Source organism: Rhagoletis pomonella, unplaced genomic scaffold (genome assembly GCF_013731165.1).
Source record: "Rhagoletis pomonella isolate Grant_MI unplaced genomic scaffold, Rhpom_1.0 Rhpom_scaffold_00007, whole genome shotgun sequence".
NCBI classification, from domain to species: Eukaryota; Metazoa; Arthropoda; class Insecta; order Diptera; family Tephritidae; genus Rhagoletis; species Rhagoletis pomonella.
In genome coordinates this window covers 1,090,436-1,113,897 of record NW_023458561.1, presented here as the reverse complement: position 1 = coordinate 1,113,897, position 23,462 = coordinate 1,090,436, and the positions used below count along the sequence as shown (strand labels likewise).

General features: G+C 36.3%; 1 protein-coding gene across 1 annotated transcript in view; it reads right to left on the bottom strand.

The window, feature by feature from the left end:
* LOC118742239 (synaptic vesicle 2-related protein) overlaps positions 1–23,462 on the bottom strand; it is a 158,233-nt gene that overhangs the window by 91,216 nt on the left and 43,555 nt on the right. Inside the window, exons 4-5 of the mRNA XM_036474158.1 lie at positions 11,173–11,236; positions 1,093–1,218 (exon numbers count right to left, since the gene is read on the bottom strand). Of these exons, the coding sequence (XP_036330051.1) occupies positions 1,093–1,218; positions 11,173–11,236 (190 nt within the window). The remainder of the gene's footprint in view (positions 1–1,092; positions 1,219–11,172; positions 11,237–23,462) is intronic.

Here is a 23,462-nt window from a genome sequence, read left to right as displayed (position 1 = left end):
TGCATTTTTTATGAGAAGCTGTTTTTTATGGCAGAAATACACTCGGAGATTTGCCATTGCCTGCCGAGGGGGACCACTGCTAAGAAAAAACCTTTTTTCTAATTTTTTTTCGATGTTGCTTTGACTAGGGCTTGAACCCAGGCATTGCGGAGTGGAAGCGCGCACTGCTTAACACTACACCACAGCGGCCGCCATATACATATATATATCTTACTGATGTAAAAGAAAACCTCATATACATATGCATGTATATCATCAAAAGCAAACAAAGGAACAATTTTATATGAAGGCTGGGGTGACGAGCCAACGAGGACTGCCGCTAAAGAGACAACATTTACTTTTTGCACTGAAATAAGATCGCATGACTTGATTTCTCATATGTAACATTTTTGATAATGGCTTTATTTCACTCTCCCCATGGACATATGTAAAGCCATATCCATGTGAAGGGAAATAAAGCCATATGGCGTAATTTCCCATTGCTTTTTTGCACGGCGCCAATTATATCATTAAGTCTAACTCAGCATATTATCCAAAAAAGTGTGAAATCGGGGAAAACACCCCTGCTTATCTTGCAAAGGTTGTTTAGAGAAAGTCGAAACTACGTTATTAGATATCTGTGCCGGGTATACAAAGTTGGGTTTCGCCCGAGCTTATACTTCTTTATTTGTTTATTGTTAAAAAAAGTGTAATAAATAAAAATTTGACGTTTTTTGGCCGAAATAACGATTAGTTGCTGTAATTTTACGATTTTTCAACGAAGTCTGTCAGCAGCGCTGACTCGTAGGTTTACCATTGCCTGCCAAAGGGCGACCGCTAGTAGAAAAGCGCGCACTGCTAATTACTACACCGCAGCTGCCGCCATTAGTTAAGATAAAAACAAGCAAACAAGTTTTGCTACTTTTCTATCGTTCTTAAATAAAGTTATTGGGTTTGAAGTTTTAGGGAAAAAAATAAAATCTTGGGATTTAGGTACAATTTCTTTGGTCCCAAATATTCTCCATTTTCGTATGTTCAACCGTCTGCCAAACACCCCGTATATTAAGATAACAATACATACAGTTATATTTGAATAAAAGCCTTTATATTTACCGGTGTCAAAGCAGTAAATAGTAATAATGGTGCCGCCGATAAGCCCAAAAGCCAACGCCAACCAAAGTTAGGGTAAACTGCTAAGGCCAAAGTAATTTCAAAGCAAGCGCCCAAAGCCCAGAAGCACTGAAAAAATAAAAAGATGTGATTCTTAATACAGTCGAGTGACCTTCGTTTTATAAAATAAATATATACAAAGTTAATATATGTCCATACCACTAAAATATTTGGTTTTAAAAATACTATACTTTCATAAAATACGCTTAAAAATTTCTTCGTTTTTGAAATACCTCATTGATTACAGAGGGCAACACTGATTTTGGTGCGGGAAATGTTGAAATAAAAGGTGATATAATCTTCCACTTAGGCTTAAATTAAGGCTTGAACTTTCGACTACAATCCCTCAAAATTTTATTTAAAATTTTTAATATAGTTGGTTGATTAATCCTTATTAATACATATGTGTAAACTAAATGGTTCCATTTGAAAAGACAATCTTAACTAATAGCCAAATATAAATTTAGTTGAGTAAGTAGAGTGGAGTACTAAACTTACATTTTATGATTTGTTTTCATGCAAATAGAGGAATATTAACTGAAAATCGACACCTGAGTGGATGATCGACGTATCTCAGCAGCCAGTTCGAAAACGCCCTATTTCAGAAAACACTTCAAGAACGTTTTATCTCAGAATTCGGTTAAAAAGCGCCCTAACTTAGCTGCCGATTAAAAAACGCCCCACCTCAGCACATTTTCAATACATTTTCATTTGAGATAGGGCGTTTTTAAACCAAAATCTGAAATAGCACCTTCTTAAACCAAATTCTGGGCTAGGGTGTTTTTCAATAAAATTCTGAAGTAGGGCGTTCTTGAAAAGTTTTCTGATATAGGGCGTTTTCGAACTGGCTGCCGAGATAGGTCGATCTTTCACTCAGGTATCGAAATATTTTCTTACTACGAAGATATGTGGGACATGCGTATAAAAAATTAATAAATGTGAAGTAAATACATATCGTCGCCCTTATGGCAGAAGTATGAATGTGCAATTTTTTTTTTTTGAGTTATTGGATTGACTTGATTAACCTTTGGATGTCCTAGGTTATACCAAAACCCTGAATACCATGTGTACACGGAAACTACATATTTCACAATGTCAATTACATGAAAGCAGAGTTAGGTCTCATACAAAAATTCAAACTTGATTTCCCAAAATTTTAGTTTTTATGCAGTAAAGAATTAAATTAATTAATCCCAACGACTTTTTACCCTCCATTCTCGCCCAACCGGCATGAGGGGCGCAGTCCGCACGACGTACGGAACCTTTTTTTTAGTTTTTTGGTGCCGAGTAGTGGAAACAGGAGTTTGTTAAGTGTCGAGATCTAAAACTATTCAGCTACAGAATCAAATTCATCAGCTGATTGGATATGCTAAAGATAGTATTTCAATTATTGAGAGTGGAAATAATAGTTTTCTTTATAGTAAAAATCGAGTCCGATACGTCAAACGTGCTGGAATGACAGTGTACAATCAACCGATTGTAATGAAGGAGCACCCTAACACCTTCTCTGCTTTTCAACTTTCTTGGTACTGCAAAAAGAAAGTGGAGAAAGGTAAAACATTCCAAATTCAACAGCCAACGCGCGCACACGGAGAAACGGCCACCGGGAAGTTTAACGGCAACAAATAGACATTTATATATCTTATACCCGCTTTAATTATTAAAACTACAACATTTATAACGTTTTAAATATAACGTTTTAATATAAGAACTCAGTCAATTTCACTTTCAAATTCATTTCAAAATCACTGAATACAACATAGATGTTATGCTACTGTCCGAGACACATTTAACAAATAAATATAATTTCTCCATACCTGGATACAAATTCTATGCCACAGCGGTGCTGATTAGAAATCGTCTAAAGCACAATATTCTAGAGTCAAAAGCAACAGCCTGTCTGCAAGCAACTACCATATGCTTACGAAACCGCGACCGAGACTTGAATCTATCGGCTATTTATTGCCCAACGCGATTTTTAATCTCTGAAAATGACTTTAAAGATTTCTTTGATAGCCTAGGTAATAGATTCCTGGCAGGAGGCGACTTCAACGCAAAGCATACGTACTGGGGATCACGCCTTATTAACCCAAAAGGGCGGCAACTATACAATACCATTATAAACAGGCACAATAGACTAGAGGTCACATCTCCTGGTACTGGCCTTACTGGCCGATATAAAGAAGATACCAGACCTAATAGATTTCGCAATTACAAGAAACATATATAGAAATAACATAACAGCAGAAACTCTACCTGAACTATCATCCGATCACTCCCCTATATTAATAAAACTATATGAACAGACCCAAAATATCGAAATTGAGCCTCGTCTAACTTCAAATAACACCAACTGGCTTAAATATAAAAAGTACATCAGTAGTCACCTTAAATTAAACGCTGCACTTAACTGCGAGCGTGATATAGACTCCCTTGTTGAACATTTTAAAGAAACCTTAACTACAGCCGCTGGCCTGGCAACACCAAATCAAGTCCAAGTACCACCTACGCATACATCAGTTACAAATACCGAAATAGAAAAACTTGTGGCAGAAAAGCGGCGCCTAAGAAGACAGTGGCAGAGCCATCGCTCACCAACCTCACAGCTACTGTATAAAGCTGCCAGTAGAAAACTGAAACAAGCACTCAAACGTGCAGAGGATCGCAACTTGCCAAGGTACATTAGGAAGCTTTCCCGAATTCTACTGAAAGATACTCTCTATGGAAATCGCTAAAATACTTCAAACCACCAGTGGCTACAGAAATGCCTATTAGGAACCGATGTGGAACCTGGGCTCGTAGTGAGCAGGAGAGAGCCGAGTGTTTTTCACACCATTTAAAGAATGTGTTTCAACCAATCTGTCCAACGAACAACTTCAGGCTGCCACGGCTAACCAAAAATACAAATGAGCTATACACACCTAGCAAGACGAACTCTTTAGAACTAAAAGCTATAGTAAAGCAGCTTAATCCAAAGAAATCGCCGGTTGCTGATTTTATAACTCCGAAAATGCTAATAGAGCTACCGAATGTTGCACTAGCAATTCTTTCTGACCTTTTCAACGCTATCCTCATATTCGGTTACTTTCCGAAATCATGGAAAAGGTCGAAGATAGCCGTCTTCATACAGACCAATAAGCTTACTGCCCTGTCTTTCCAAAGTATTCGAAAAAGTACTCCTATCAAAGATATCATGGTACAATTGAACAAGTTAATCGAATTATAAATGAAATCAGAAGGGTATTTGAGCTCAGAGAGTACTGCTCTGCAATTTTTCTCGATGTGGAACAAGCATTCGACAAAGTATGGTACGACGGTCTTATATATAAAATTAAAAAATTGTTGCCGCCGGAATTCCACAAAATATTTGAATCATACATAACTAACAGAAAATTTGCTGTTAAAGTATCTAATTTCACTTCAGAAGACATGTCGATAACGGCTGGCGTTCCTCAAGGTAGTGTACTCGGGCCTATGCTGTATATCATCTACACTTCAGATATTCCAACTAGCAAGAATATACTCACATCCACCTTCGCTGATGATACCGCCTTAGTAAGTCGTAATAAATTTCCCAACAGAGCTTCAAGAGTACTAGAGGAACATTTACTATGCATAGAAGAATGGCTGGCAAATTGGCGCATAAAAGTCAACGAACAGAAGAGTAAACATACAACATTTTCACTCAGACCGCAAGTATGCCCCCCAATCAAATTAAATAATGTCCATATTCCCCAAGCCAATGAGGTGACATATCTAGGAATACACTTGGATAGGAGACTAACTTGGCGCAAACACTTATCAACCAAGATTACACAAATGAAGCTAAAGTCAGCTAGCGTGAACTGGCTTATAAACAGTAAATCATAACTGAAACTATATTATAAAGTACTTGTATATAATACAGTGATTAAGCCTATATGGATGTATGGTATTCAACTGTGGGGTACGACCTGTGCAACCAACATTGACAGGATCCAAAGATTCCAATCTAAAACGCTAAGGGCCTTAACGGGAGCACCGTGGTATGTCCTCAATGAAAATATACATAGAGACCTTGGTAAACCGCTGGTTAAATCTGTAATCGACAGCAGCAGAGAAAAATACAAAATAAAACTGCGTAACCACCCAAATCCACTGGCAAGTGGCCTGTGCAACACAACAAATATAACACGCCTGCGAAGAAGAGATCTACCAGCCTTTAATTGAGCGACGTTAAACCTACAGGGCTCAACCTCAGTGTTATTATTGTACATTATTGTAAAATTAGACGTAAGATTTTTAAACTTGTTGTTAGGCTTAATATTTAGATGTAAAATAAGCAGATCCAACAAATAAACGCAAGTATAATTAAAAAAAAATTGCGCAGCTGACATATGTGTGAACACAAAACCCAATTCCGCAATTTAAAGTTTATTTGCCTCAGCTAATTGGCCTGTTTGAACATACTGATAGTGAAAAGGTGTAAGCATGGTCGTAGGCAGGTAGGTGCAGGGAGCTCGGGTATAAAAATCAGAAAATTTTTAAATTATAAATTAAAAAAATTGCCATACATTCAGGAATAGCCTGGAATTCTTTTGTGGAATTTAGTTATTTATTTTTAACATATATTGTTGCTTTGAAAAAGATTTCTAGGATATCCGTCCTAAATAATGGCAATTCGTAACAATAAATTGCACAAAAAAATTGAAACAAAAATTGTACTCTTTTTTTAAGTTTTGTACTGCTTTTTTTCTATCGAAAATAGAAATGTACTCCTTTCTCCGTTTCAGAATCTGGCAACCCTATATATAAGTAAGAAATACTTTAATTGGTTTATAAGTATGCAGTGTACATACATGCATTACGCCAGAGATCCTAATTCTTGTTAATATTTTAGAGTAATAAACGAATGAAGCCTGTGCTGGATGTATTTTGATAAACTGGTAGCGGGCTCAGTGAAATTTTATTTAAATTTGCTTACAATATTTGTGAAAAGAAAAATGTAAATATATCGTCACCTGAAATGCAAAAAGACGTAACAACATCGTAGCTGAAATGGAAAAAGTCGTTACAAAATTTTTTTATGTGTTTTTTTTTTTGTTATTTTATGGCCTTATAACAATTATATTCAACAATTTTTATTGAGCTCGAGGCCGTTAACAAAAAAACAAATAACTCAAGGACGAGCACACCTAAAAAGTTAAACATTCTAAAAATAGAATTATTAGCAAAAACCAACAAAACCAACAACCACATGATCAAGTGAATTTCAGCGGAATAGCTGCTCTTGATTGTGTTGGCATAACAAAAATGAAAAAGTGGGAAAAAAGCAACGATAATTTACAAGGCGAGCTTAGCACAGTGCACAGGCAACTGGCTGAGTCAGTGGGATCGTCGGTTCGAAGCCTACTGAAAGAAGTCTGATGAGGAAATGTGGTGATTTCCGAAATAGCTATCACTTCTACCATTTTTTCTAATTATTGTTGCTTTTCCACATAAAACTTTCATTAAAAAACGGCCTCGAGCTCAATAAAAATTGTTGAAAATTTTTTTATTTTATTCATTAAAAGATGTGGGAGTTGCAATTCGATGAAATCCAGCATATCAATCAAAAACTGAATTTTAATTTTGTATTAGTTACCACTTTTTGAATTTCAGCGACGATGTTTGTTACGTCTTTTTGCATTCCAGGTGATATGTGAATAAAGTTTTACTTTGCATTTGTTTTGTAAACCCACTTCTCTGAGTCAATATGTTAACAATAAGAAACAGTAATCTTTACCGTTAGTTAAAATTTTTCAATCAGCACACGGGTTGAATAAAAATTAGAAACATCTGTAAAAGCATCGATGTTTTCATTCAATACATCGAACTGCCATCGATGTAATTTATCGAAACATCGATTCTTCAAACATCGATGTTTTCACCGTAATTTACATCCCTAACTTATAGTAGTAAATATATGCAGCTTCTGCTGACTACAAATGTGTTTTCAACACGATTTCTAAATAAACAGTAACCGTAGATTTTAAATTAAGGATGAAAGTATTGTTGTAACGTAAATAATTTAACAATCCAGTGAGAAGAACCCGAAAGATTTAGGAATTCAGAGATTAATTCAAGGATGATCGTAACAATACATACAGTGACGAAAATATAAATATCGAAGAGACATTTTGGCATTCTGTGGCTAATTCCCTTTCGTTTATTTGATGTTTATTATTTTTGTATGAAAGTGTAGCTCGTTATCTAAGAAAAACTACGCAAGTAAAAATTTCAAACTTTGTACGAAAATTAGCGAAATTCTAGAGATTTTTAATTAGAAACTCTAGTAACATTCTGAGTATGCAACTTTGTAGCCAATTCAATTTTTTTATAACGAAGTGCAAATTTTAAGTAGCTAGGACTTACCATTCATTTTTGGCAAATTTTTTGTGGAAGCTGTTGCTAATTTCCTCTGTACAAAATATTTTCGAACATACTTTGTATGGAAGAAAATGCGTTAACAAAAAATTGCCAAAAATCAACGATAAGTCCTTTATTATACCAAAATTTAAAAAAACTGCATACTCAAAAAATTTCTATAAAATCGGATTAAACAGTTTCCAACTTTGATGTACATTTGTTAAGATTTGTCGAACTTGTAAATATAAATGTTCTACAAAGTTTAAGATTTTGATTTACAGGGTATTGTTTAGATAGTAAGCTATATTTTCATAAAAACATAATAAACATTTTTTAAACAAAGAAAAATAGCCAAACCTTTCTAAAATGTGGATTCCTTATTTACATTCTCGCCACCGTACATCATAGAAATGAAACATGAGAACTCATTTATTACATTTTAAGCATTAAACGAATTAAAAAAGTAAGAAATAAATAACATCGACTGAAGTGCGAAAAAAGTAAAAAGAAAAGGCTAAGAATCGGCCAAAAACGGCCGATGCGGTTGATTTGACCGATACTAACTGATGCCGATGCCAATTAATCGGTCGTTCACGCCTCTAGATGTTGTCTTTTTCATTGCTAACTTTTGAATTGAATTTTCAATGAACTGTTCTTATATATACATTAGACTGCATCACTCCCCATACAAAAAAATTGGTACTGTTTTTCCATTGGAATTATAAAATCTGTTGTATTATAAGATGTCCTTCAAAATATTTCGGAAAAATATTAAGATTTAAGCGAGCTTGACCGATTTAATAATAATAATAATAATACCAACGGGTTTTACCCTCCATTCCCGCACATCCGCACGAGGGGTGCAGTCCGCATGACGTACGGAACCAGTATTTTCAATTTTTGCGCCGAGTCACGATAGGCAGGAGTTTGTTAAGTGTCGAGATCTAAAACTGTTCAGCTACAGAACCAAATTCATCAGCCGATTTTATGTCTTTATTTTAATGATTCATTTATTGCGAGAGGACAGTATCGATTTCTTAATGCTGAAAAGCGGATCTGATATATCAAACCTGCTGGAATGAGCGTTAAAATCCTGGCATAAGCAACGGAGTGAGTCGTGCAATTCAAAATTAGTTTTACAAGCTTTCAGAAATAGGGGACAATAGTGTCTTGATACCCGGGAGGGAACATTAAGGCCAACTTCGTCCAGAAGAAGCGGACTTGAAATTGAGGCTGTTAGTAATTTAATTATACAAGTTGTACCAAGCATTTGCCTGCGGCTGGAAAGTGTAGGAAGATTAATAAGTTTTAATCGGCTCGTATAAGGGGAAGGTTATATTGAGAATCCCAACGGAAATTTCTTAAAGCAAAAAGTGGGAATTGTTTTTGAATTGATTCTATCTTGTCTGAGAAAATTTGATACCTTGGATTCCAAACCACCGAACCGTATTCAAATTGCCCTAACTAATGTTGTAAACAGGGTTTTAGTGATATAAGGGTCACAGAATTCTTTTGACCATCGTTTCACAAATGCAAGTACACCTTTAGCCTTGTTGACTGTCACATTAATATGAAGATTAAAATTAAGCTTAGGATCCATTGCGATACCAAGGTCCACAAAATTGTATACCTGTTCCAGGTTATGCTGTTTAAGTCTGATTGTAGCAAAGACCTTTCTTGAATTGAAACGTACGATTTATAAAGCTTTACATCATCTGCACACATTCAAATTTTGGAAAATGATATATCTGTAGAAATATCATAGTTCTCCACTGAAGATCTGCTCGAAAATACTTTCAAAAATTTAGTTTTTATGAATAAAAATAGTTTCTTAAAGATGTGTGCTAAAATACCCTCAAATGACAAAACGGTTTAAGCTTAAAAAATTTACATAAAAATATTAAAAAAATAACAAAAAATTTGAACGGAATCGTAATGAAAATTTTGATGCTGTTTTTTAACTTTTTTCAAAGATTGGTATGAGAAACAATTGAATAACTGAACCTAAACTCTTCCGATTTAGACTTGTGAGGTATCATTGGAAAGATATTTGCTCACCCTTTTTATTTCTTTGCTAATAAACACACTCAAAGGATGAAAGAGAAAGGTAGGATGAACGAACATCATTCAAAGTTGAATTAAGATGTGTTGGTATTTGAAAAGCAAAAATTTGTATACGAATGACCTTTTTTGCACATAAATAAAAATAGTGGGAAACACCTTTCTACCGAGATCCCATAAGTCTAAATCAGAATAGTTTAGGCAGAGTTATTTAAGTTTTTCGTAAATCAATATTTGCAAAAAGTAAAAAAACAGCATCAAAAATCGCATTATTACGATTCCGTTGAAAAGATTTTTAAATCTTTTATGCAGAGTTTTTACGCCTAATCTGTTTTGTCATCTGAGGGGCCTTTTTTCAAAAAGTTCCTTGAGAAACTATTTTTATTCATTAAAAACTCCATTTTTGAAGGTATTTTCAAATCGGTCCAGCTCGCTTAAATCTTAATATTTTTCCGAAATATTTTGGTGGGAGTGTTAAAATATAATAGATTTTGTAATCGCGGCGGAAAAGCCGCAACTTTTTTTGGTGATGCAGTCTAATATACATACACATATATTAGGGTGTTCGACTATTCGACTTTTTTCCAAAACCGGTTTTCGAGTTATTCGAAAAATTGCAATTTGGAAAATAAACTGTTCCCGATTTTGAAATTAAGAAAAAACCGGATAAACCGACTTTATTTTATATTGTCTTCATACAGTCAAAATGCTTATGTTTGTGTGAAGTCATACCAAAAATTACAATAAACTACTAACAGTAAACATAGCTTTTATTTAGAAAGGAGCAAAGCAGAATAAGCTCAAAGTTTTTTCTTAGATCAAAAGTAAACCAAATAAAAATCAGTGAAAAATTCACGTTTAGTCTTATTTCAGCTTTTTTAAATACCTAATTTTTTTACTTTTTTCGGATTTGAGCAGTGCTCTTGCCGTCTGGTCCCAGTCAACATACACAACAAGTTTTTTGAAATGGCGTTCGCCCTTCGGCAGACAACGCTGCCTGATAATTGTTACGCAGGGGAAATATTTTTCTGTCAATTAGATTTATTTCCCAACGTTAATTTTTTACGTTGCTTGATAGCAGTTATTGTCTTACGTTTATTTTTACTTTGCCTGATAAGAGTTCTTTCAATCTTCCACTTTTATTTTTATCTTCTTCTCCAACTCCATCTCCATCAATATCCTATTTTACAACGTTTATCGAACAACGGCTACAATAAACGTTGGAAAATAACTGTTATCAAGCAGCGTATAAAGTAAACGTTGGGTTGTACCTTTTATCGGCGAAATAAAAATAACTGTTATTAAACAACTTTTTCGTTAAATTTTAGAATTTGGGCAACGTTTCCAATTTTTGAATTCGGGATAACAGTTATTTTTAGTCCCTGAAATAAATGAATTGTATTTAGAAATAAAATGATAAGAAAAAAAGGCAACATACTTATATCAAAATACATATATATAATGGCGTAAGTGCCTCGTAATCGCGTTAACCTCGTAAACGTACTTAATTTTGTATGGAAAAGCCTTTTTTTTAATAGAAGAGGAAGTGAAAACTGTTTATTTTTTTTAACTTACGTCCATTAATACCACGCATTTTCCCTTGTATTTTGAAGGAAGGAATTCGGCATATAGAGTGACACTGCAAGAAAGAGAACTATTTAAGTAACTTCACTGATATAATTTTTTACAAAAGCTAACACTAAGAACAGCCATATCCCTTTCCTTATATAAAAATTCTTCCTCATTCCGAAGCTATATAACAATTCATAATTACTTATAAACAAAAGCACAAAATTGAGATTGCTTTCTTTTAAGGCCTTTTAAAAACCACATATGAAAGGGTTAGAATCAAAAGGATCTATGTAGGTCTGACATTGTTTTAAGATAATTAAAGTTAAAGTTGACTAGCTATTGTAAATTTTGGGTAAATTTAGTTGAAATGATTATTGCCAGGCCAATAGATGGCATTACAATGTCCGAAATGACTTGCATCTCTTTATATATGTCACTAAGACCCTTATGATTCTAACCAGTGTTGCCGCGAATTATTTTTAGTGGTAGCCAAATTTCTTTAAGAAAAGGGCTAAAAAAGAGATAAAAAATGTCGTTGTGGCTAAAAATGGTAGCTAAAATTTTTTACTTACATATACATACATATATAAGTATACACGCAAACAGAAAAACAATGAACTCTGGAAAAAAGTTAATATTTTATCCAACCAAAAACCTTTTTGTATAAAAGGGGAAATATACGACACCAGCTTGACGGCTCCATCAAGTGATTGTACCATCAAGCTCGAAGAATATAACTTACCAGCATGCTGGTACAATGTTCATTTCTTTACAAATGAGGTCGAGGAATACCGAAATGATTAGAGCCGAAATTTCATAATTTTTCTACAATTTTGTTAAACATTGTTTTTTTTTGTAATTCACAACTGCAATATCGTGAACTTAATCTTCCACAAACACAGCTTTTACTCATATAGTGCAAGAAATTTCCTCCAAAATATTTATTGCTTAGAAAATTCAGATAATTTCACCACTCACGACACCAGCCTGCTGGTACAATCATAAAATTTTCAAATAGTTTTTGAAGTCGCACCAGCGGCTGGTTCAATCACACCACAAGAACATACATGGTCAATCGACTTGATGAGCCATTTAACAAATTAAGCATAATAATTAAGCATTAAGCCGTAAACTTATCTATTTTAAACTATAGTTAAATCGTTAATAGATAAGTTAACAGCCCTAACACTTTCTCGACCCTATTAAGCTGGCATTTCAGGGCACTATGGCTACGCCCATGGATATAGTGCCAACAAACAGAATAAATATTACATGTAGATATTGTCTTCCCAGATAGCGCATATTCAATTCTGCCTAAATTACAAAACATCATTTTTGCCCACTCCCAAAGGTTTAAGGTAAGGGAAAAATTGATATTTTCAAGCACTATGTACACATATGGGTGTTTCTATCGGAAGGTCCACCACGACAAAAAAAATAAAAGTCTTATATCTAACGTATTTACAGACCGATTTGTCTGCTTTTTTAAAATATATACTGGCTATGTAAGTAGAATCATGTTTGAGTAAAATGGTCTTCCTAGGTGGCGCCAAGGTCGAGATATTTCGAAAAACTGTATTTATGGCCCGATTTGGTTCGAATTTGGCGTATGTGGTTGAAACATAATAAATCAAAATTGACCCTGAATTGGCGCTGAAGTCAAAATATAAAGTATATTCGATATAAAATACATGTTTTATTTGCGTTAAAAATTCATTAAAAAGCAATATTAACCAAAATATAACGATGGAAATTGAAACAAGTTGCATTAATTCAAAAAACTCTAAAAACTAGAATTGCTCGAAATCATATTAAAATAAGTTTCATGAAAATAGCCATCCACAATTCGCAGAGTTTTGCGATTTTGTAAGAAAAGAAAAAATCAACTTCCATTTTTTGTCACGTAACGACACTCTCTTTAAATGCTTATATTTCAGGACCAAGCAGTTCGATTGTTTTCATTTATCGGTTAAATATAGAGCTAATTTTGTGCTATACAAATGCCCAAAAAAGTTAAAGAAAACAAATGGTATTCCTTTTTTGTATCACATTGAAACGTACGACTGTCACGTATGCGACGTATGGAAATACCCATATGTATTTTTTTAAACAAACTTTTTTGCTGAGAACTTATTTAAATTCCACAAACCGAATGCCAACTTGAATTAAAGGAACCAACACTGAAGTCAGTCAAAATAAAAATGAAATAGCACAAATTTCTATGTAAAGCAAAACTCTCTGGGAATCCTACGAGACATCTGCCGGTCATATGACTGGTCATCTAAATGGGAGATCTGCAGTCATTTAGTATCTTATTTTAAATCAGAATTGAAGGAATTTCTGAAAAATCTGACCAGTTCTTTTGTGTAACTGTGATTTTGCATCCCTTGTCAACATATGGCCTCGGTTGATTTTAACTTAAGTTCGTTGTTTTACTGCCTTAAAATCGAAGGGAAATTTTTACAGCGTTTTTTATGTGTATTGGTTTCTATTTGAGTGTATTGAGAATCGGTCAGTCTGAAAAGGCCTTGTAGGGAACACAATAGGTTTGTTCGTCGAAAATCCAGCGAGAATTCAAAATATCAGATAGTAATAGTAATAGATAGTTTTTTTTTGCCGAGTACCTTTCAAATCATTGGAATTAACTAAATTAATTAAGTAAACAAGTATTAACTTACATTTTTCATTTTAAAATCGCTCCAGTTTGTAAATTTTTAAATTTAACGAACTTGTTTATTCAAATTATCGTTGACAAAAAATCCAACCATGTGCCACAATCATATGTTTTTCCTAATTGCAAATTCTTGCTGGCAAAATTTTTTCCGGCACGAATTTGTAACTTCTTTCCAAGAAATAGTCTTTTTACTCGTGATTTATTTAAACAAAATATGTGAAATTTAGTTGAAACATTTTAGCCGTTTTTAGCCGGTTTTATTTGCCAATTTAGCCGGTTCGTCCAAAAAGTTCTGGCAACACTGCTGGTGTCAAGTGGCATCTTCCACTACAAACCTCCCCCTCAAATGTGATTGCTCTCAGCCACAATTACTTCCAAGCGGGCTCTAATATCTTCTCTGCTTTTGGCAATGTTCATGGTTGACAAACTATGTTGAGGCTGATCAGTGTCAGTTTTTATTTTGATAATTCTGGGCTTTAACTTCATATACAATACGTACTACTATTATGATTGCTGTGAGTATTGCAATTACACCATACCACATCCATTTGCTATTTTCAAGAACGACTTTTATCTCTTCCATTCCCTCGTTATTTCGAATATGCAGTTTATGAAGGAATGGCAATGATAGGTGTTTTTGTTGACTTGTCTCATTTAAAATAGTTTTCTTAGGAGCTAGGAGCTCAATAATATCGATCTGATGATTTGCTTTGAATTTCTATCTATTTATCGTAAGAGTTTTTCAAATGTAATTAACAGGGTTCCATTAGCTCTAATCATTTCTCCATTTTCTTCGATGTTTAGCTTACTGCTGCGTGCGATGACTAATCCGTCTCTAATTACTTCAATCTCTTCTAAGTGGTACGCCGCCATAGTGGGAAAATTTGCTGTATGGTTGTTTAGAAGTTGTAAAAGGCAAACATCTTGCATATTAATACTACAATAGTTATAGCCTACAGATTTTCTGCAATTGTCGAATGGATACTGGTTGCCCTTACAATTAGCAGTTAAATTATTCTTTAAATACAACATTTTTTTTTTTATTTTGAGCCACAGGGCTCATTTGATATAATTTGCAAATTTTTGTTATTTGAGGAATTTTTACAAAATAAATCAGTGCATCGTTTTGGTAATAAATTTTTACATCTGAAATTGTAATAATATCGGACATGGGACAAGTGTGTCTTCCTTAAATTCTATCAAACTGATTTCTTCTGTATTTAAAATTAGTGGGTTTACAATATTATATTTTGCTAAGGCTACACCATTCAACATGTTTTTTAAATTATCAATAACTATTCTCTTTCTTCGTGCCATGAGTAGAGTGACCACTTCATAATAAATTGCATTTCTATTATTGATATTGTTAATTCGGTCTGTTATTTCATCAATTTTTTCTTGAATTTCTTTGTTTATTTCTATTTGTATATTTCCAGCCCTTATAATTTCATAATTTCATTTCATTGTAGACCGCTGTGATGTAGTGGTAAGCAGTGTTGCCGCGCCGTCTCAAGAAAATGTATCCCTGACCAAGCCAAAAATGTATCCAAATGTATCCAATTTTCTTTTTTTACATATACATCTCATAATTTGTAAGAAAACCAAACATTTTCATGAAAAAGACATAATTTAACCCATCATAAGGACTTGGAATACATGTGCATAAAATCAAACATTTGTAATTTCAATTTATAAAGTAAATTTTTTGTGCATAAGTATTTTGCAAAGTAAATATAATAAATAGCAAGTACAATCTAAAAAGAGCATGTAAAACTACTACTGAAAAGTATCTATTTTTCAACAAGAATCTGTATAAATATACGTATAGGATGTTCAGTATTTGATTTTGAACTTGAGATCTTTAAAATATTCACATATATAGAATGTTTAAAATTGCAAAAATTTTCAAGCTACAAATACATTTCCTACTAATAATAAACATTACTTTATTTTAAACATTTTATGTATAATTTTGCTCTTGCGGCAAATTCGTTATATAACAGTAAACAGGCAATGATTAATTTTAGGGAGTGTCTATTCGCACTTTGCCAGTGTCACCAGTGTACCAGTGTCACCAGTGTCCCAGTGCCACCAGTGTCGCCAGTGTCACCAGTGTACCAGAGTCGGGAGTCTTCGGCTCTGCCAGTGTCACCAGTGTACCAGTGTCACCAGTGTCACCAGTGTCGACAGTGCCACCAGTGTCACCAGTGTCGCCAGCTTCACCAGTGTACCAGTGTCACCAGTTTCCCCAGTGTACCAGTGTCGCCAATGACGCCTGTGTCACCAGTGTACCAGTGTCGCTGGTGTCACCAGTGTCGCCAGTGTCACCAGTGTACCAGTTTCACCAGTGTCACCAGTGTCGCCAGTGTCACCAGTTTCACCAGTGTCGCCAGTGTACCAGTGTCACCAGTTTCACTAGTGTCGCCAGTGTGGAAGACAGAATAAATTTCATTAAATGGAAAAGGGAGAGCCGGGTTTGACCTTATAATCTAAAGCTCTCTTGAGGCATTTGCTACAGTAATGAGAAGTGGTATTTTATCAAGGCCAGGTTACTAAATTTGAGTTGGAAATATTAGAACTCGCCGTGGTACCTCCAAGAAGGTTTCACGTTCACGCGTCGTATACCTGGAAACCTTTTAAGGTAAACTTAGAGGGAGGAGAGAGGAGATTTTATAATTTAACGGCCTAAACTTAACTCGCTTTGAAAATAACGAGCTATAACGAAATGGGCACAGAAATAAAATATAACATCATTAAATTATTTTTCCTATTTGTATAAAATCGCGGGGTGAAACCCGCGGGTATAAGCTAGTATCTAATCTAATAAATATTATAATCTAATAAATATTATAAATGTAAAAAGTTTGTATGTTTGGATGTTTGGGAAATCATCACGCGGAAACGACCGCACGGATTTGCATGAAATTTTGTACGCAGATAGCTTATGGGCCAGGTTGGTTAATAGGCTATTTTTTTTAAGAGTTGCCACCTGTTAAAAAAGTTTCATTTATTTAATATGCCGGAACGACTGAATGGATTTGCATGAAAATTTGCAAGCAGATATCTTATGACCTACAGTGAAAAATAGGCTAATTTTTTGGAAGAGTTGCCACCTGTTAAAAAGATTTATTTAAATTAATACGCGGAAATGACTAAACGGATTTGCATGAAATTTTGCACATAGATAGCTGTGAGAAAGTAGGCTACTTTTTTTAAGAGTTGCCACCTGTTAGAAATATTTTATTTAATTAATACGCGGAAATGAGTGAACTGATTTGCATGGAAGTTTTCACACAGATAGCTTATGAGCTAGGTTGAAAAATAGGCTACTTTTTTAAGAGTTACCACCTGCTAAAAAAGTTTAATTAAATCAATACGCGGAAAAGACTGAACGGATTTGCATCCAGTTTTGCAAGCAGATAGCTTATGACCTACAGTGGAAAATAGGCAAATTTTTTGGAAGAGTTGCCACCTGTTAAAAAAAGTTTTAATTAAATTAATACGCGGAAACGACTGAACAGATTTGCATGACATTTCGCACAGAGATATCTTATGACCTATGTTGGAAAATAGGCTACTATTTTAAGAATTATCACGTATTAGGAAACTTTAATTAAATTAATACGTGGAAATTACTGAACTGATTTGCATGAAAGTATGCACACAGATAGCTTATGACCTAGACTGGAAAATAGGCTACTTTTTTAAGAATTGCCACCTGTTTGAAAATTAAATTTTGCTCAAAGATGGTCTATGACCTGGATTGAAAAATAGGCTACTTCCTCAACCGGTTTTCCGATCAGAACGAAATTTAGTACTTCTTCTTCTTCTTATTTGGCGCTGTAACCGCCTAAGCGATTTTGGCCGAGTCCAAAACAGCACGCCAGTCATTTCTCTTCTGTGCTAACTGACGCCAATTGAAAATGCCAAGTGAAGCCAAGTCCTTCTCCACCTGGTCTTTCCAACGCAGAGGAGGCCTTCCTCTTCCTCTGTTACCAGCATCGCGGCCCGCGTTGAATATTTTCAGAGCAGGAGCGTTTCTGTCCATCCGAATGACATGGCCAAGCCAGCGGAGCCGCTGAATTTTAATTCGCTGCACTATGTCTATATCGTTGTAAAGCTCATACAGCTCATCGTTAAATCGTCTGCGATATTCGCCATCACCAACGCGTAAAGGTCCGTAAATCTTTCGCAGAATCTTTCTCTCGAAAACTCCAAGAGCCGCCTCATCAGATGCTTTCATTGTCCATGCTTCCCCGCCATACACCAGCACAGGCATGATGAGTGACTTATAGAGTGTGATCTTTGTACGACGAGAGAGGACTTTACTTCTCAATTGCCTACTCAGCCCAAAGTAGGACTTGTTGGCAAGAGTGATTCTCCGTTGGATTTCAAGGCTGACATTATTATTGGTGTTAATGCTGGTTCCCAAATAAACGAAGTCGTCTACTTTTTCAAACTTGTAACTGTCAACAGTGACGTGGATGCCAAGACGCGTATGCTCTGACTGTTTGTGTGCTGACAGGAGATACTTCGTTTTGTCCTCGTTCACCACCAGACCCATTCGCTTTGCTTCTCTATCCAATCCCGAGAAGGCAGAACAGACGTAGCCCTTGTTTTTACCGATAATATCGATGTCGTCGGCATACGCCAGCAATTGTACGCTCTTATAAAGTATTGTGCCTGAGCGGTTCAGTTCTGCGGCTCTTATTATCTTCTCCAACATAAGATTAAAGAAATCACACGAAAGGGAGTCCCCTTGTCTGAAACCTCGTTTGGTATCAAACGGCTCGGAGAGGTCCTTCCCTATTCTGACGGAACTGGTGGTATTGCTCAACGTCATTTTACACAGCCGTATTAGTTTCGCGGGGATACCAAATTCAGACATCGCGGCATAAAGGCAACTTCTCTTCGTGCTGTCGAAAGCGGCTTTGAAATCGACAAATAGATGGTGTGTGTCGATCCTATTCTCGCGGGTCTTTTCCAAGATTTGGCGTATTGTGAATACCTGATCTATGGTGGATTTTCCAGGCCTAAAGCCACACTGGTAAGGTCCAATCAGCTCGTTGACGGTGGGCTTCAGTCTTTCGCACAATACGCTCGATAAGACCTTGTAACCTATGCTTAGAAGGCTAATTCCGCGGTAGTTGGCGCGTATGGCGGGGTCGCCTTTCTTGTGGATTGGGCAGAGCACACTTAAATTCCAGTCGTCGGGCATGCGTTCATCTGACCATATTCTGCATACGAGCTGATGCATGCACCTCATCAGCTCCTCGCCGCCGTACTTGAATAGCTCGGCTGGCAGGCCGTCAGCTCCAGCAGCTTTGTTGTTTTTCAGCCGCGTAATCGCTATTCGTACCTCGTCATAGTCAGGCGGTGGGACAGCTACTCCATCATCATCGACTGGGGACTCGGGTTCGTCTTCCTCAATACTTTCCGTGCTGCTACCATTTAGTAGGGCGGAAAAGTGTTCCCTCCACAATTTAAGTATATTCTGGACATCGGTCACTAGGTCGCCATTGTTGTTCTTACAGGAGTTCGCCCCGGTCTTGAAATCCTCCGTAAGTCGCCTAACCCTCTGGTAGAATTTTCGGGCGTTCTTCCTGTCGGCCAGCATCTCAAGCTCTTCGCACTCACGTATTTCGGCCTCTCTCTTCTTATTGCGGCAAATACGTCTCGCTTCCTTCTTCAGTTCCCTATAACGGTCCCACATGGCTCGCGTTGCGCCCGATCGCAGCGTGGCCCTGTAGGCGGCATCTTTTTTCTCTGCGGCTTCTTGACATTCCTCATCGTACCAGTTGTTCTTTCGGGCTCGCTGAAATCCAACTACTTCTTCGGCGGCGGTACTTAATGATCGGGAAATGTGGTTCCACTGCTCGTGTACGTCGGATTGTTGAAGAGTGCTCTCAGAGAGCAGGTGTGTGAGTCGAGTGGCGAATAAATTGGCCGTCTGTTTTGATTGCAGCTTTTCGAAGTTAAGCTTTCCTTGCATTGTTGGGCGCACGTATGGGCGCGTGTTGGGCGGGTGCGTATCTTGGCTGCAACAAGATAGTGGTCCGAATCGATGGTTGGCCCTCGGAGTGTACGTACGTCCAAAACGCTTGAAGCATGCCTTCCATCTATCACAACATGATCGATTTGGTTTCTCGTTTTTCGATCTGGAGACAGCCATGTAGCGTGGTGGATGTTCTTATGCTGGAACCTAGTACTACATATTACCATATTTCGGGCCCCGGCGAAGTCGATCAGCCTCAGTCCGTTATCGGACGTTTCGTCGTGGAGGCTGAATTTTCCGACAGTGGCGCCAAAGATCCCTTCCTTGCCCACCTTGGCATTAAAATCGCCAAGCACGATTTTGACATCGTGTCGGGGGCAGCGCTCATATGTACGTTCCAAGCGCTCATAGAAGAGATCCTTGGACGCCTCATCCTACTCTTCCGTCGGGGCATGGGCGCAGATGAGCGAGATGTTGAAGAATCTAGCTTTGATGCGGATTATGGCTAGACGTTCGTCCACCGGGGTGAACGCCAGTACTCGGCGACGGAGTCTCTCTCCTACCACGAATCCAACACCGAATTTGCGCTCCTTTACGTGGCAACTGTAGTAGACGTCGCAAGGCTTCACGCTTACTTTACCTTGCCCCGTCCATCGCATTTCTTGGATGGCGGTGATGTCAGCCTTTGTCTTCCCGAGGACATCAACCAGCCGGGCAGAGGCACCTTCCCCATTAAGGGTCCGGATATTCCAGGTGCATACCCTTAAATCATCGTCCTTTATACGTTTGCCGTGGTCGTCATCAGAAAAAGGGGGTCTCATCCGAGGCTGTTTGCTTCTTTTCATTGGGCGGGGTTTTAACGTGGCGGGACCCAACCCAGCGCACGCGAAGTTTTACGCCTTCTCACTTGAGCTCGCTCCCAAACGGGTGTTTGGTTGCTACCCAGAGGATACGTGGATATAAATATCCGGACGTTGTGAGCTGCGATTTGAACCGTACGCACAAGAATCGCTTCTGGCCACTCCCAGGTGAATGGCAGTCAAAAGTTTTCCACTTCTGCGCACGGAACCATCCTCCGAAATTTAGTACACTTACTACGGATTTCGGAAGGATGGTCTTAGACTGAAAGTAAGTCCGATAACTCAAGACCCCTCACATACAAATTGGAATTTTCATATTACATACATATCTCTGGAAGTATTTGTGGGAGAGAACTGAAACTTGGTATAGTGATATGTATGTGAAATCAATGTTGGCATTAATCGATTGATGTTTTAATTAGTTAGTTAATTCGGTTAAATTTAATCTGATTACAGTTAATCATGATTAATTTTAATCCGACTAAACAGATAACCGTAACCGCGATTAAAAAAGTAATTTTTAATCATTAACTCTTAATTTGATCAAGTAGGTTTGGTGATTAATTAAGTTATGCTGGAATTTTTCTGTGCACACAAAGCAAGTTAATCCAGTATGGCTAAGTCGGGTTTCCTCATCAATCTAAGCAATTTGGTGTGCATTTTCATTAAGATATATGTATACCAACAAACGTTTTACAAACTAAGTTTGTAAAATTTCCCAGTTTATGTATTACTAATAACAATAATTACTATTTTTTTATATTACGTGCTTTTTATGAGCGTAAAACACAAAATAATTACTGTAACTAGTGTTTGGTTTCAAACTCGGACAAACTAGACAAATTAATCACATTTTATTTTTAATTGGATTAACGATTAATGTTTTAAATTAATTAAACGTAATCGCAGCCAGCGATTAAAAAAATGTTATCATTAATCGTACAGTTGATTACGACTAATTAATTTTAATCATCAAACGCGATTAACATTTTAATCGTTAATTTTTAATCGTTAATCAGATTAACAGTTTGCCAACACTGTGTGAAATCATGTTCATATTCACGGAGCAAAATGGACGTTTTTGGAAAAGAGGCGTAGCAACTCCCATACTGACTGAAAGTTTCATATTGCATATCTCTTCAAATGTTTGGGCTAAAGCACTCAAGCTTGGTATGGAAATACATATGTATGCATGTATGTATGTGAAACTAATACCATACTCATGGAGAAAAATGAAAGTTATTGGAAAAGGTGGTGTGGCAACTCCCATGCAAATTGATTTTTCTATGCTGCATATCTCTGGAGGTGTTTATTGCAGAGGACTGGAACTTGGCACCGAGATGTGTATACAAAATTAATTCCATACTCATAGAGAAGAATTTGTGTTATTCGAAAAGGGGACATGGTTCCTGCCAAATTTACGGTTTTATACTGCTTATCTCTAGAGGTGTTCATGGTAGAGTACTGGGACTTGGTACTGGGGTATGTAAAATCAATTCTAAATTCATGGAAGAAGATTAGGGTTGTAAGAAAAAGGGGCGTGGCACTTCCAGTAAAAATTTACTTTTTCTTGCCACATATCCCTGGAAGGGTTCGTGGAAGACAGAATAAATTTCATTAAATGGAAAAGGGAGAGCCGGGTTCGACCTTATAATCTAAAGCTCTCTTGAGGCATTTGCTACAGTAATGAGAAGTGGTATTTTATCAAGGCCAGGTTACTAATATGAGTTGGAAATATTAGAACTCGCCGTGGCACCTCCAAGAAGGTTTCACGTTGACGCGTCGTATACCTGGGAACCTTTTAAGGTAAACTTAGAGGGAGGAGAGGGGAGATTTTATAATTTCATAGTTTTAAACGGCCTAAATACCTTAACTCGCTTAGAGAATAACGAGCTATAACGAAATGGGCACAGAAATAAAATCTAACATCATTAAATTATTTTTCCTATTTGTATAAAAGCGCGGGGGGAAACCCGCAGGTATAAGCTAGTAGTACTATAATTTTTAGTTTGCCAAAAACACGGGTTTCTGCGATATTTGAGGTTATATAATGAAAACATCAAATTTTTTGCTCATTTCTACTCAGGGCATTATTTTCGTGTGTTGCGATTCGACTTTTCTTTTTCGACATATAGTAGTTTTAATAGTACTTCGATATTACGTCGTAAGCATGAGTCATCATAGCATGTGTAGAGGCTATTCAATAGTTATGAGAGAAAACGTTTTGTGTATTGATTTAGGTATGTATTCTTGTAAATATTGTTAATCTTTTGCTATTGTTAAATACAAACTGTTATAAAAAAAGCATCCTTAGATTTAAAAAAATTTGGTGCATTTAGTTTGGTAAAACGCCTTTTTTCCAAGTTTTTGGTGCTCTTTAAAAATCAAAAGTTGGCAACGCTAAATATTTGTTTTTAATTCGCTTCTTTGCTTCATTTCGGAGAATGCAAAGTAGAATGTCCAACATTTTTTTTTATTTCGCTTCATTTCGGAGAATGCAAAATTGAATGCTGCATCGTTGTCAGCTGAAAAATAGAATGAATATCCAAAAATTCTTTTCCTACCGTTACTTTCTGTGGAAATTTGTCTCGCATAAAAATCATGTTTTGCTTTGTTCAATTTGCAGCGAAGTTGAAGTCAGTCAATGAAGTGAAGTACAATTTTATTTTTTGTATGTACATACCGATTTTAAGTAAAATCTAAATACCTAAATACATACATATGTATGTATAAAAACTGATTTATAAAAATTGTAATCTTTTAA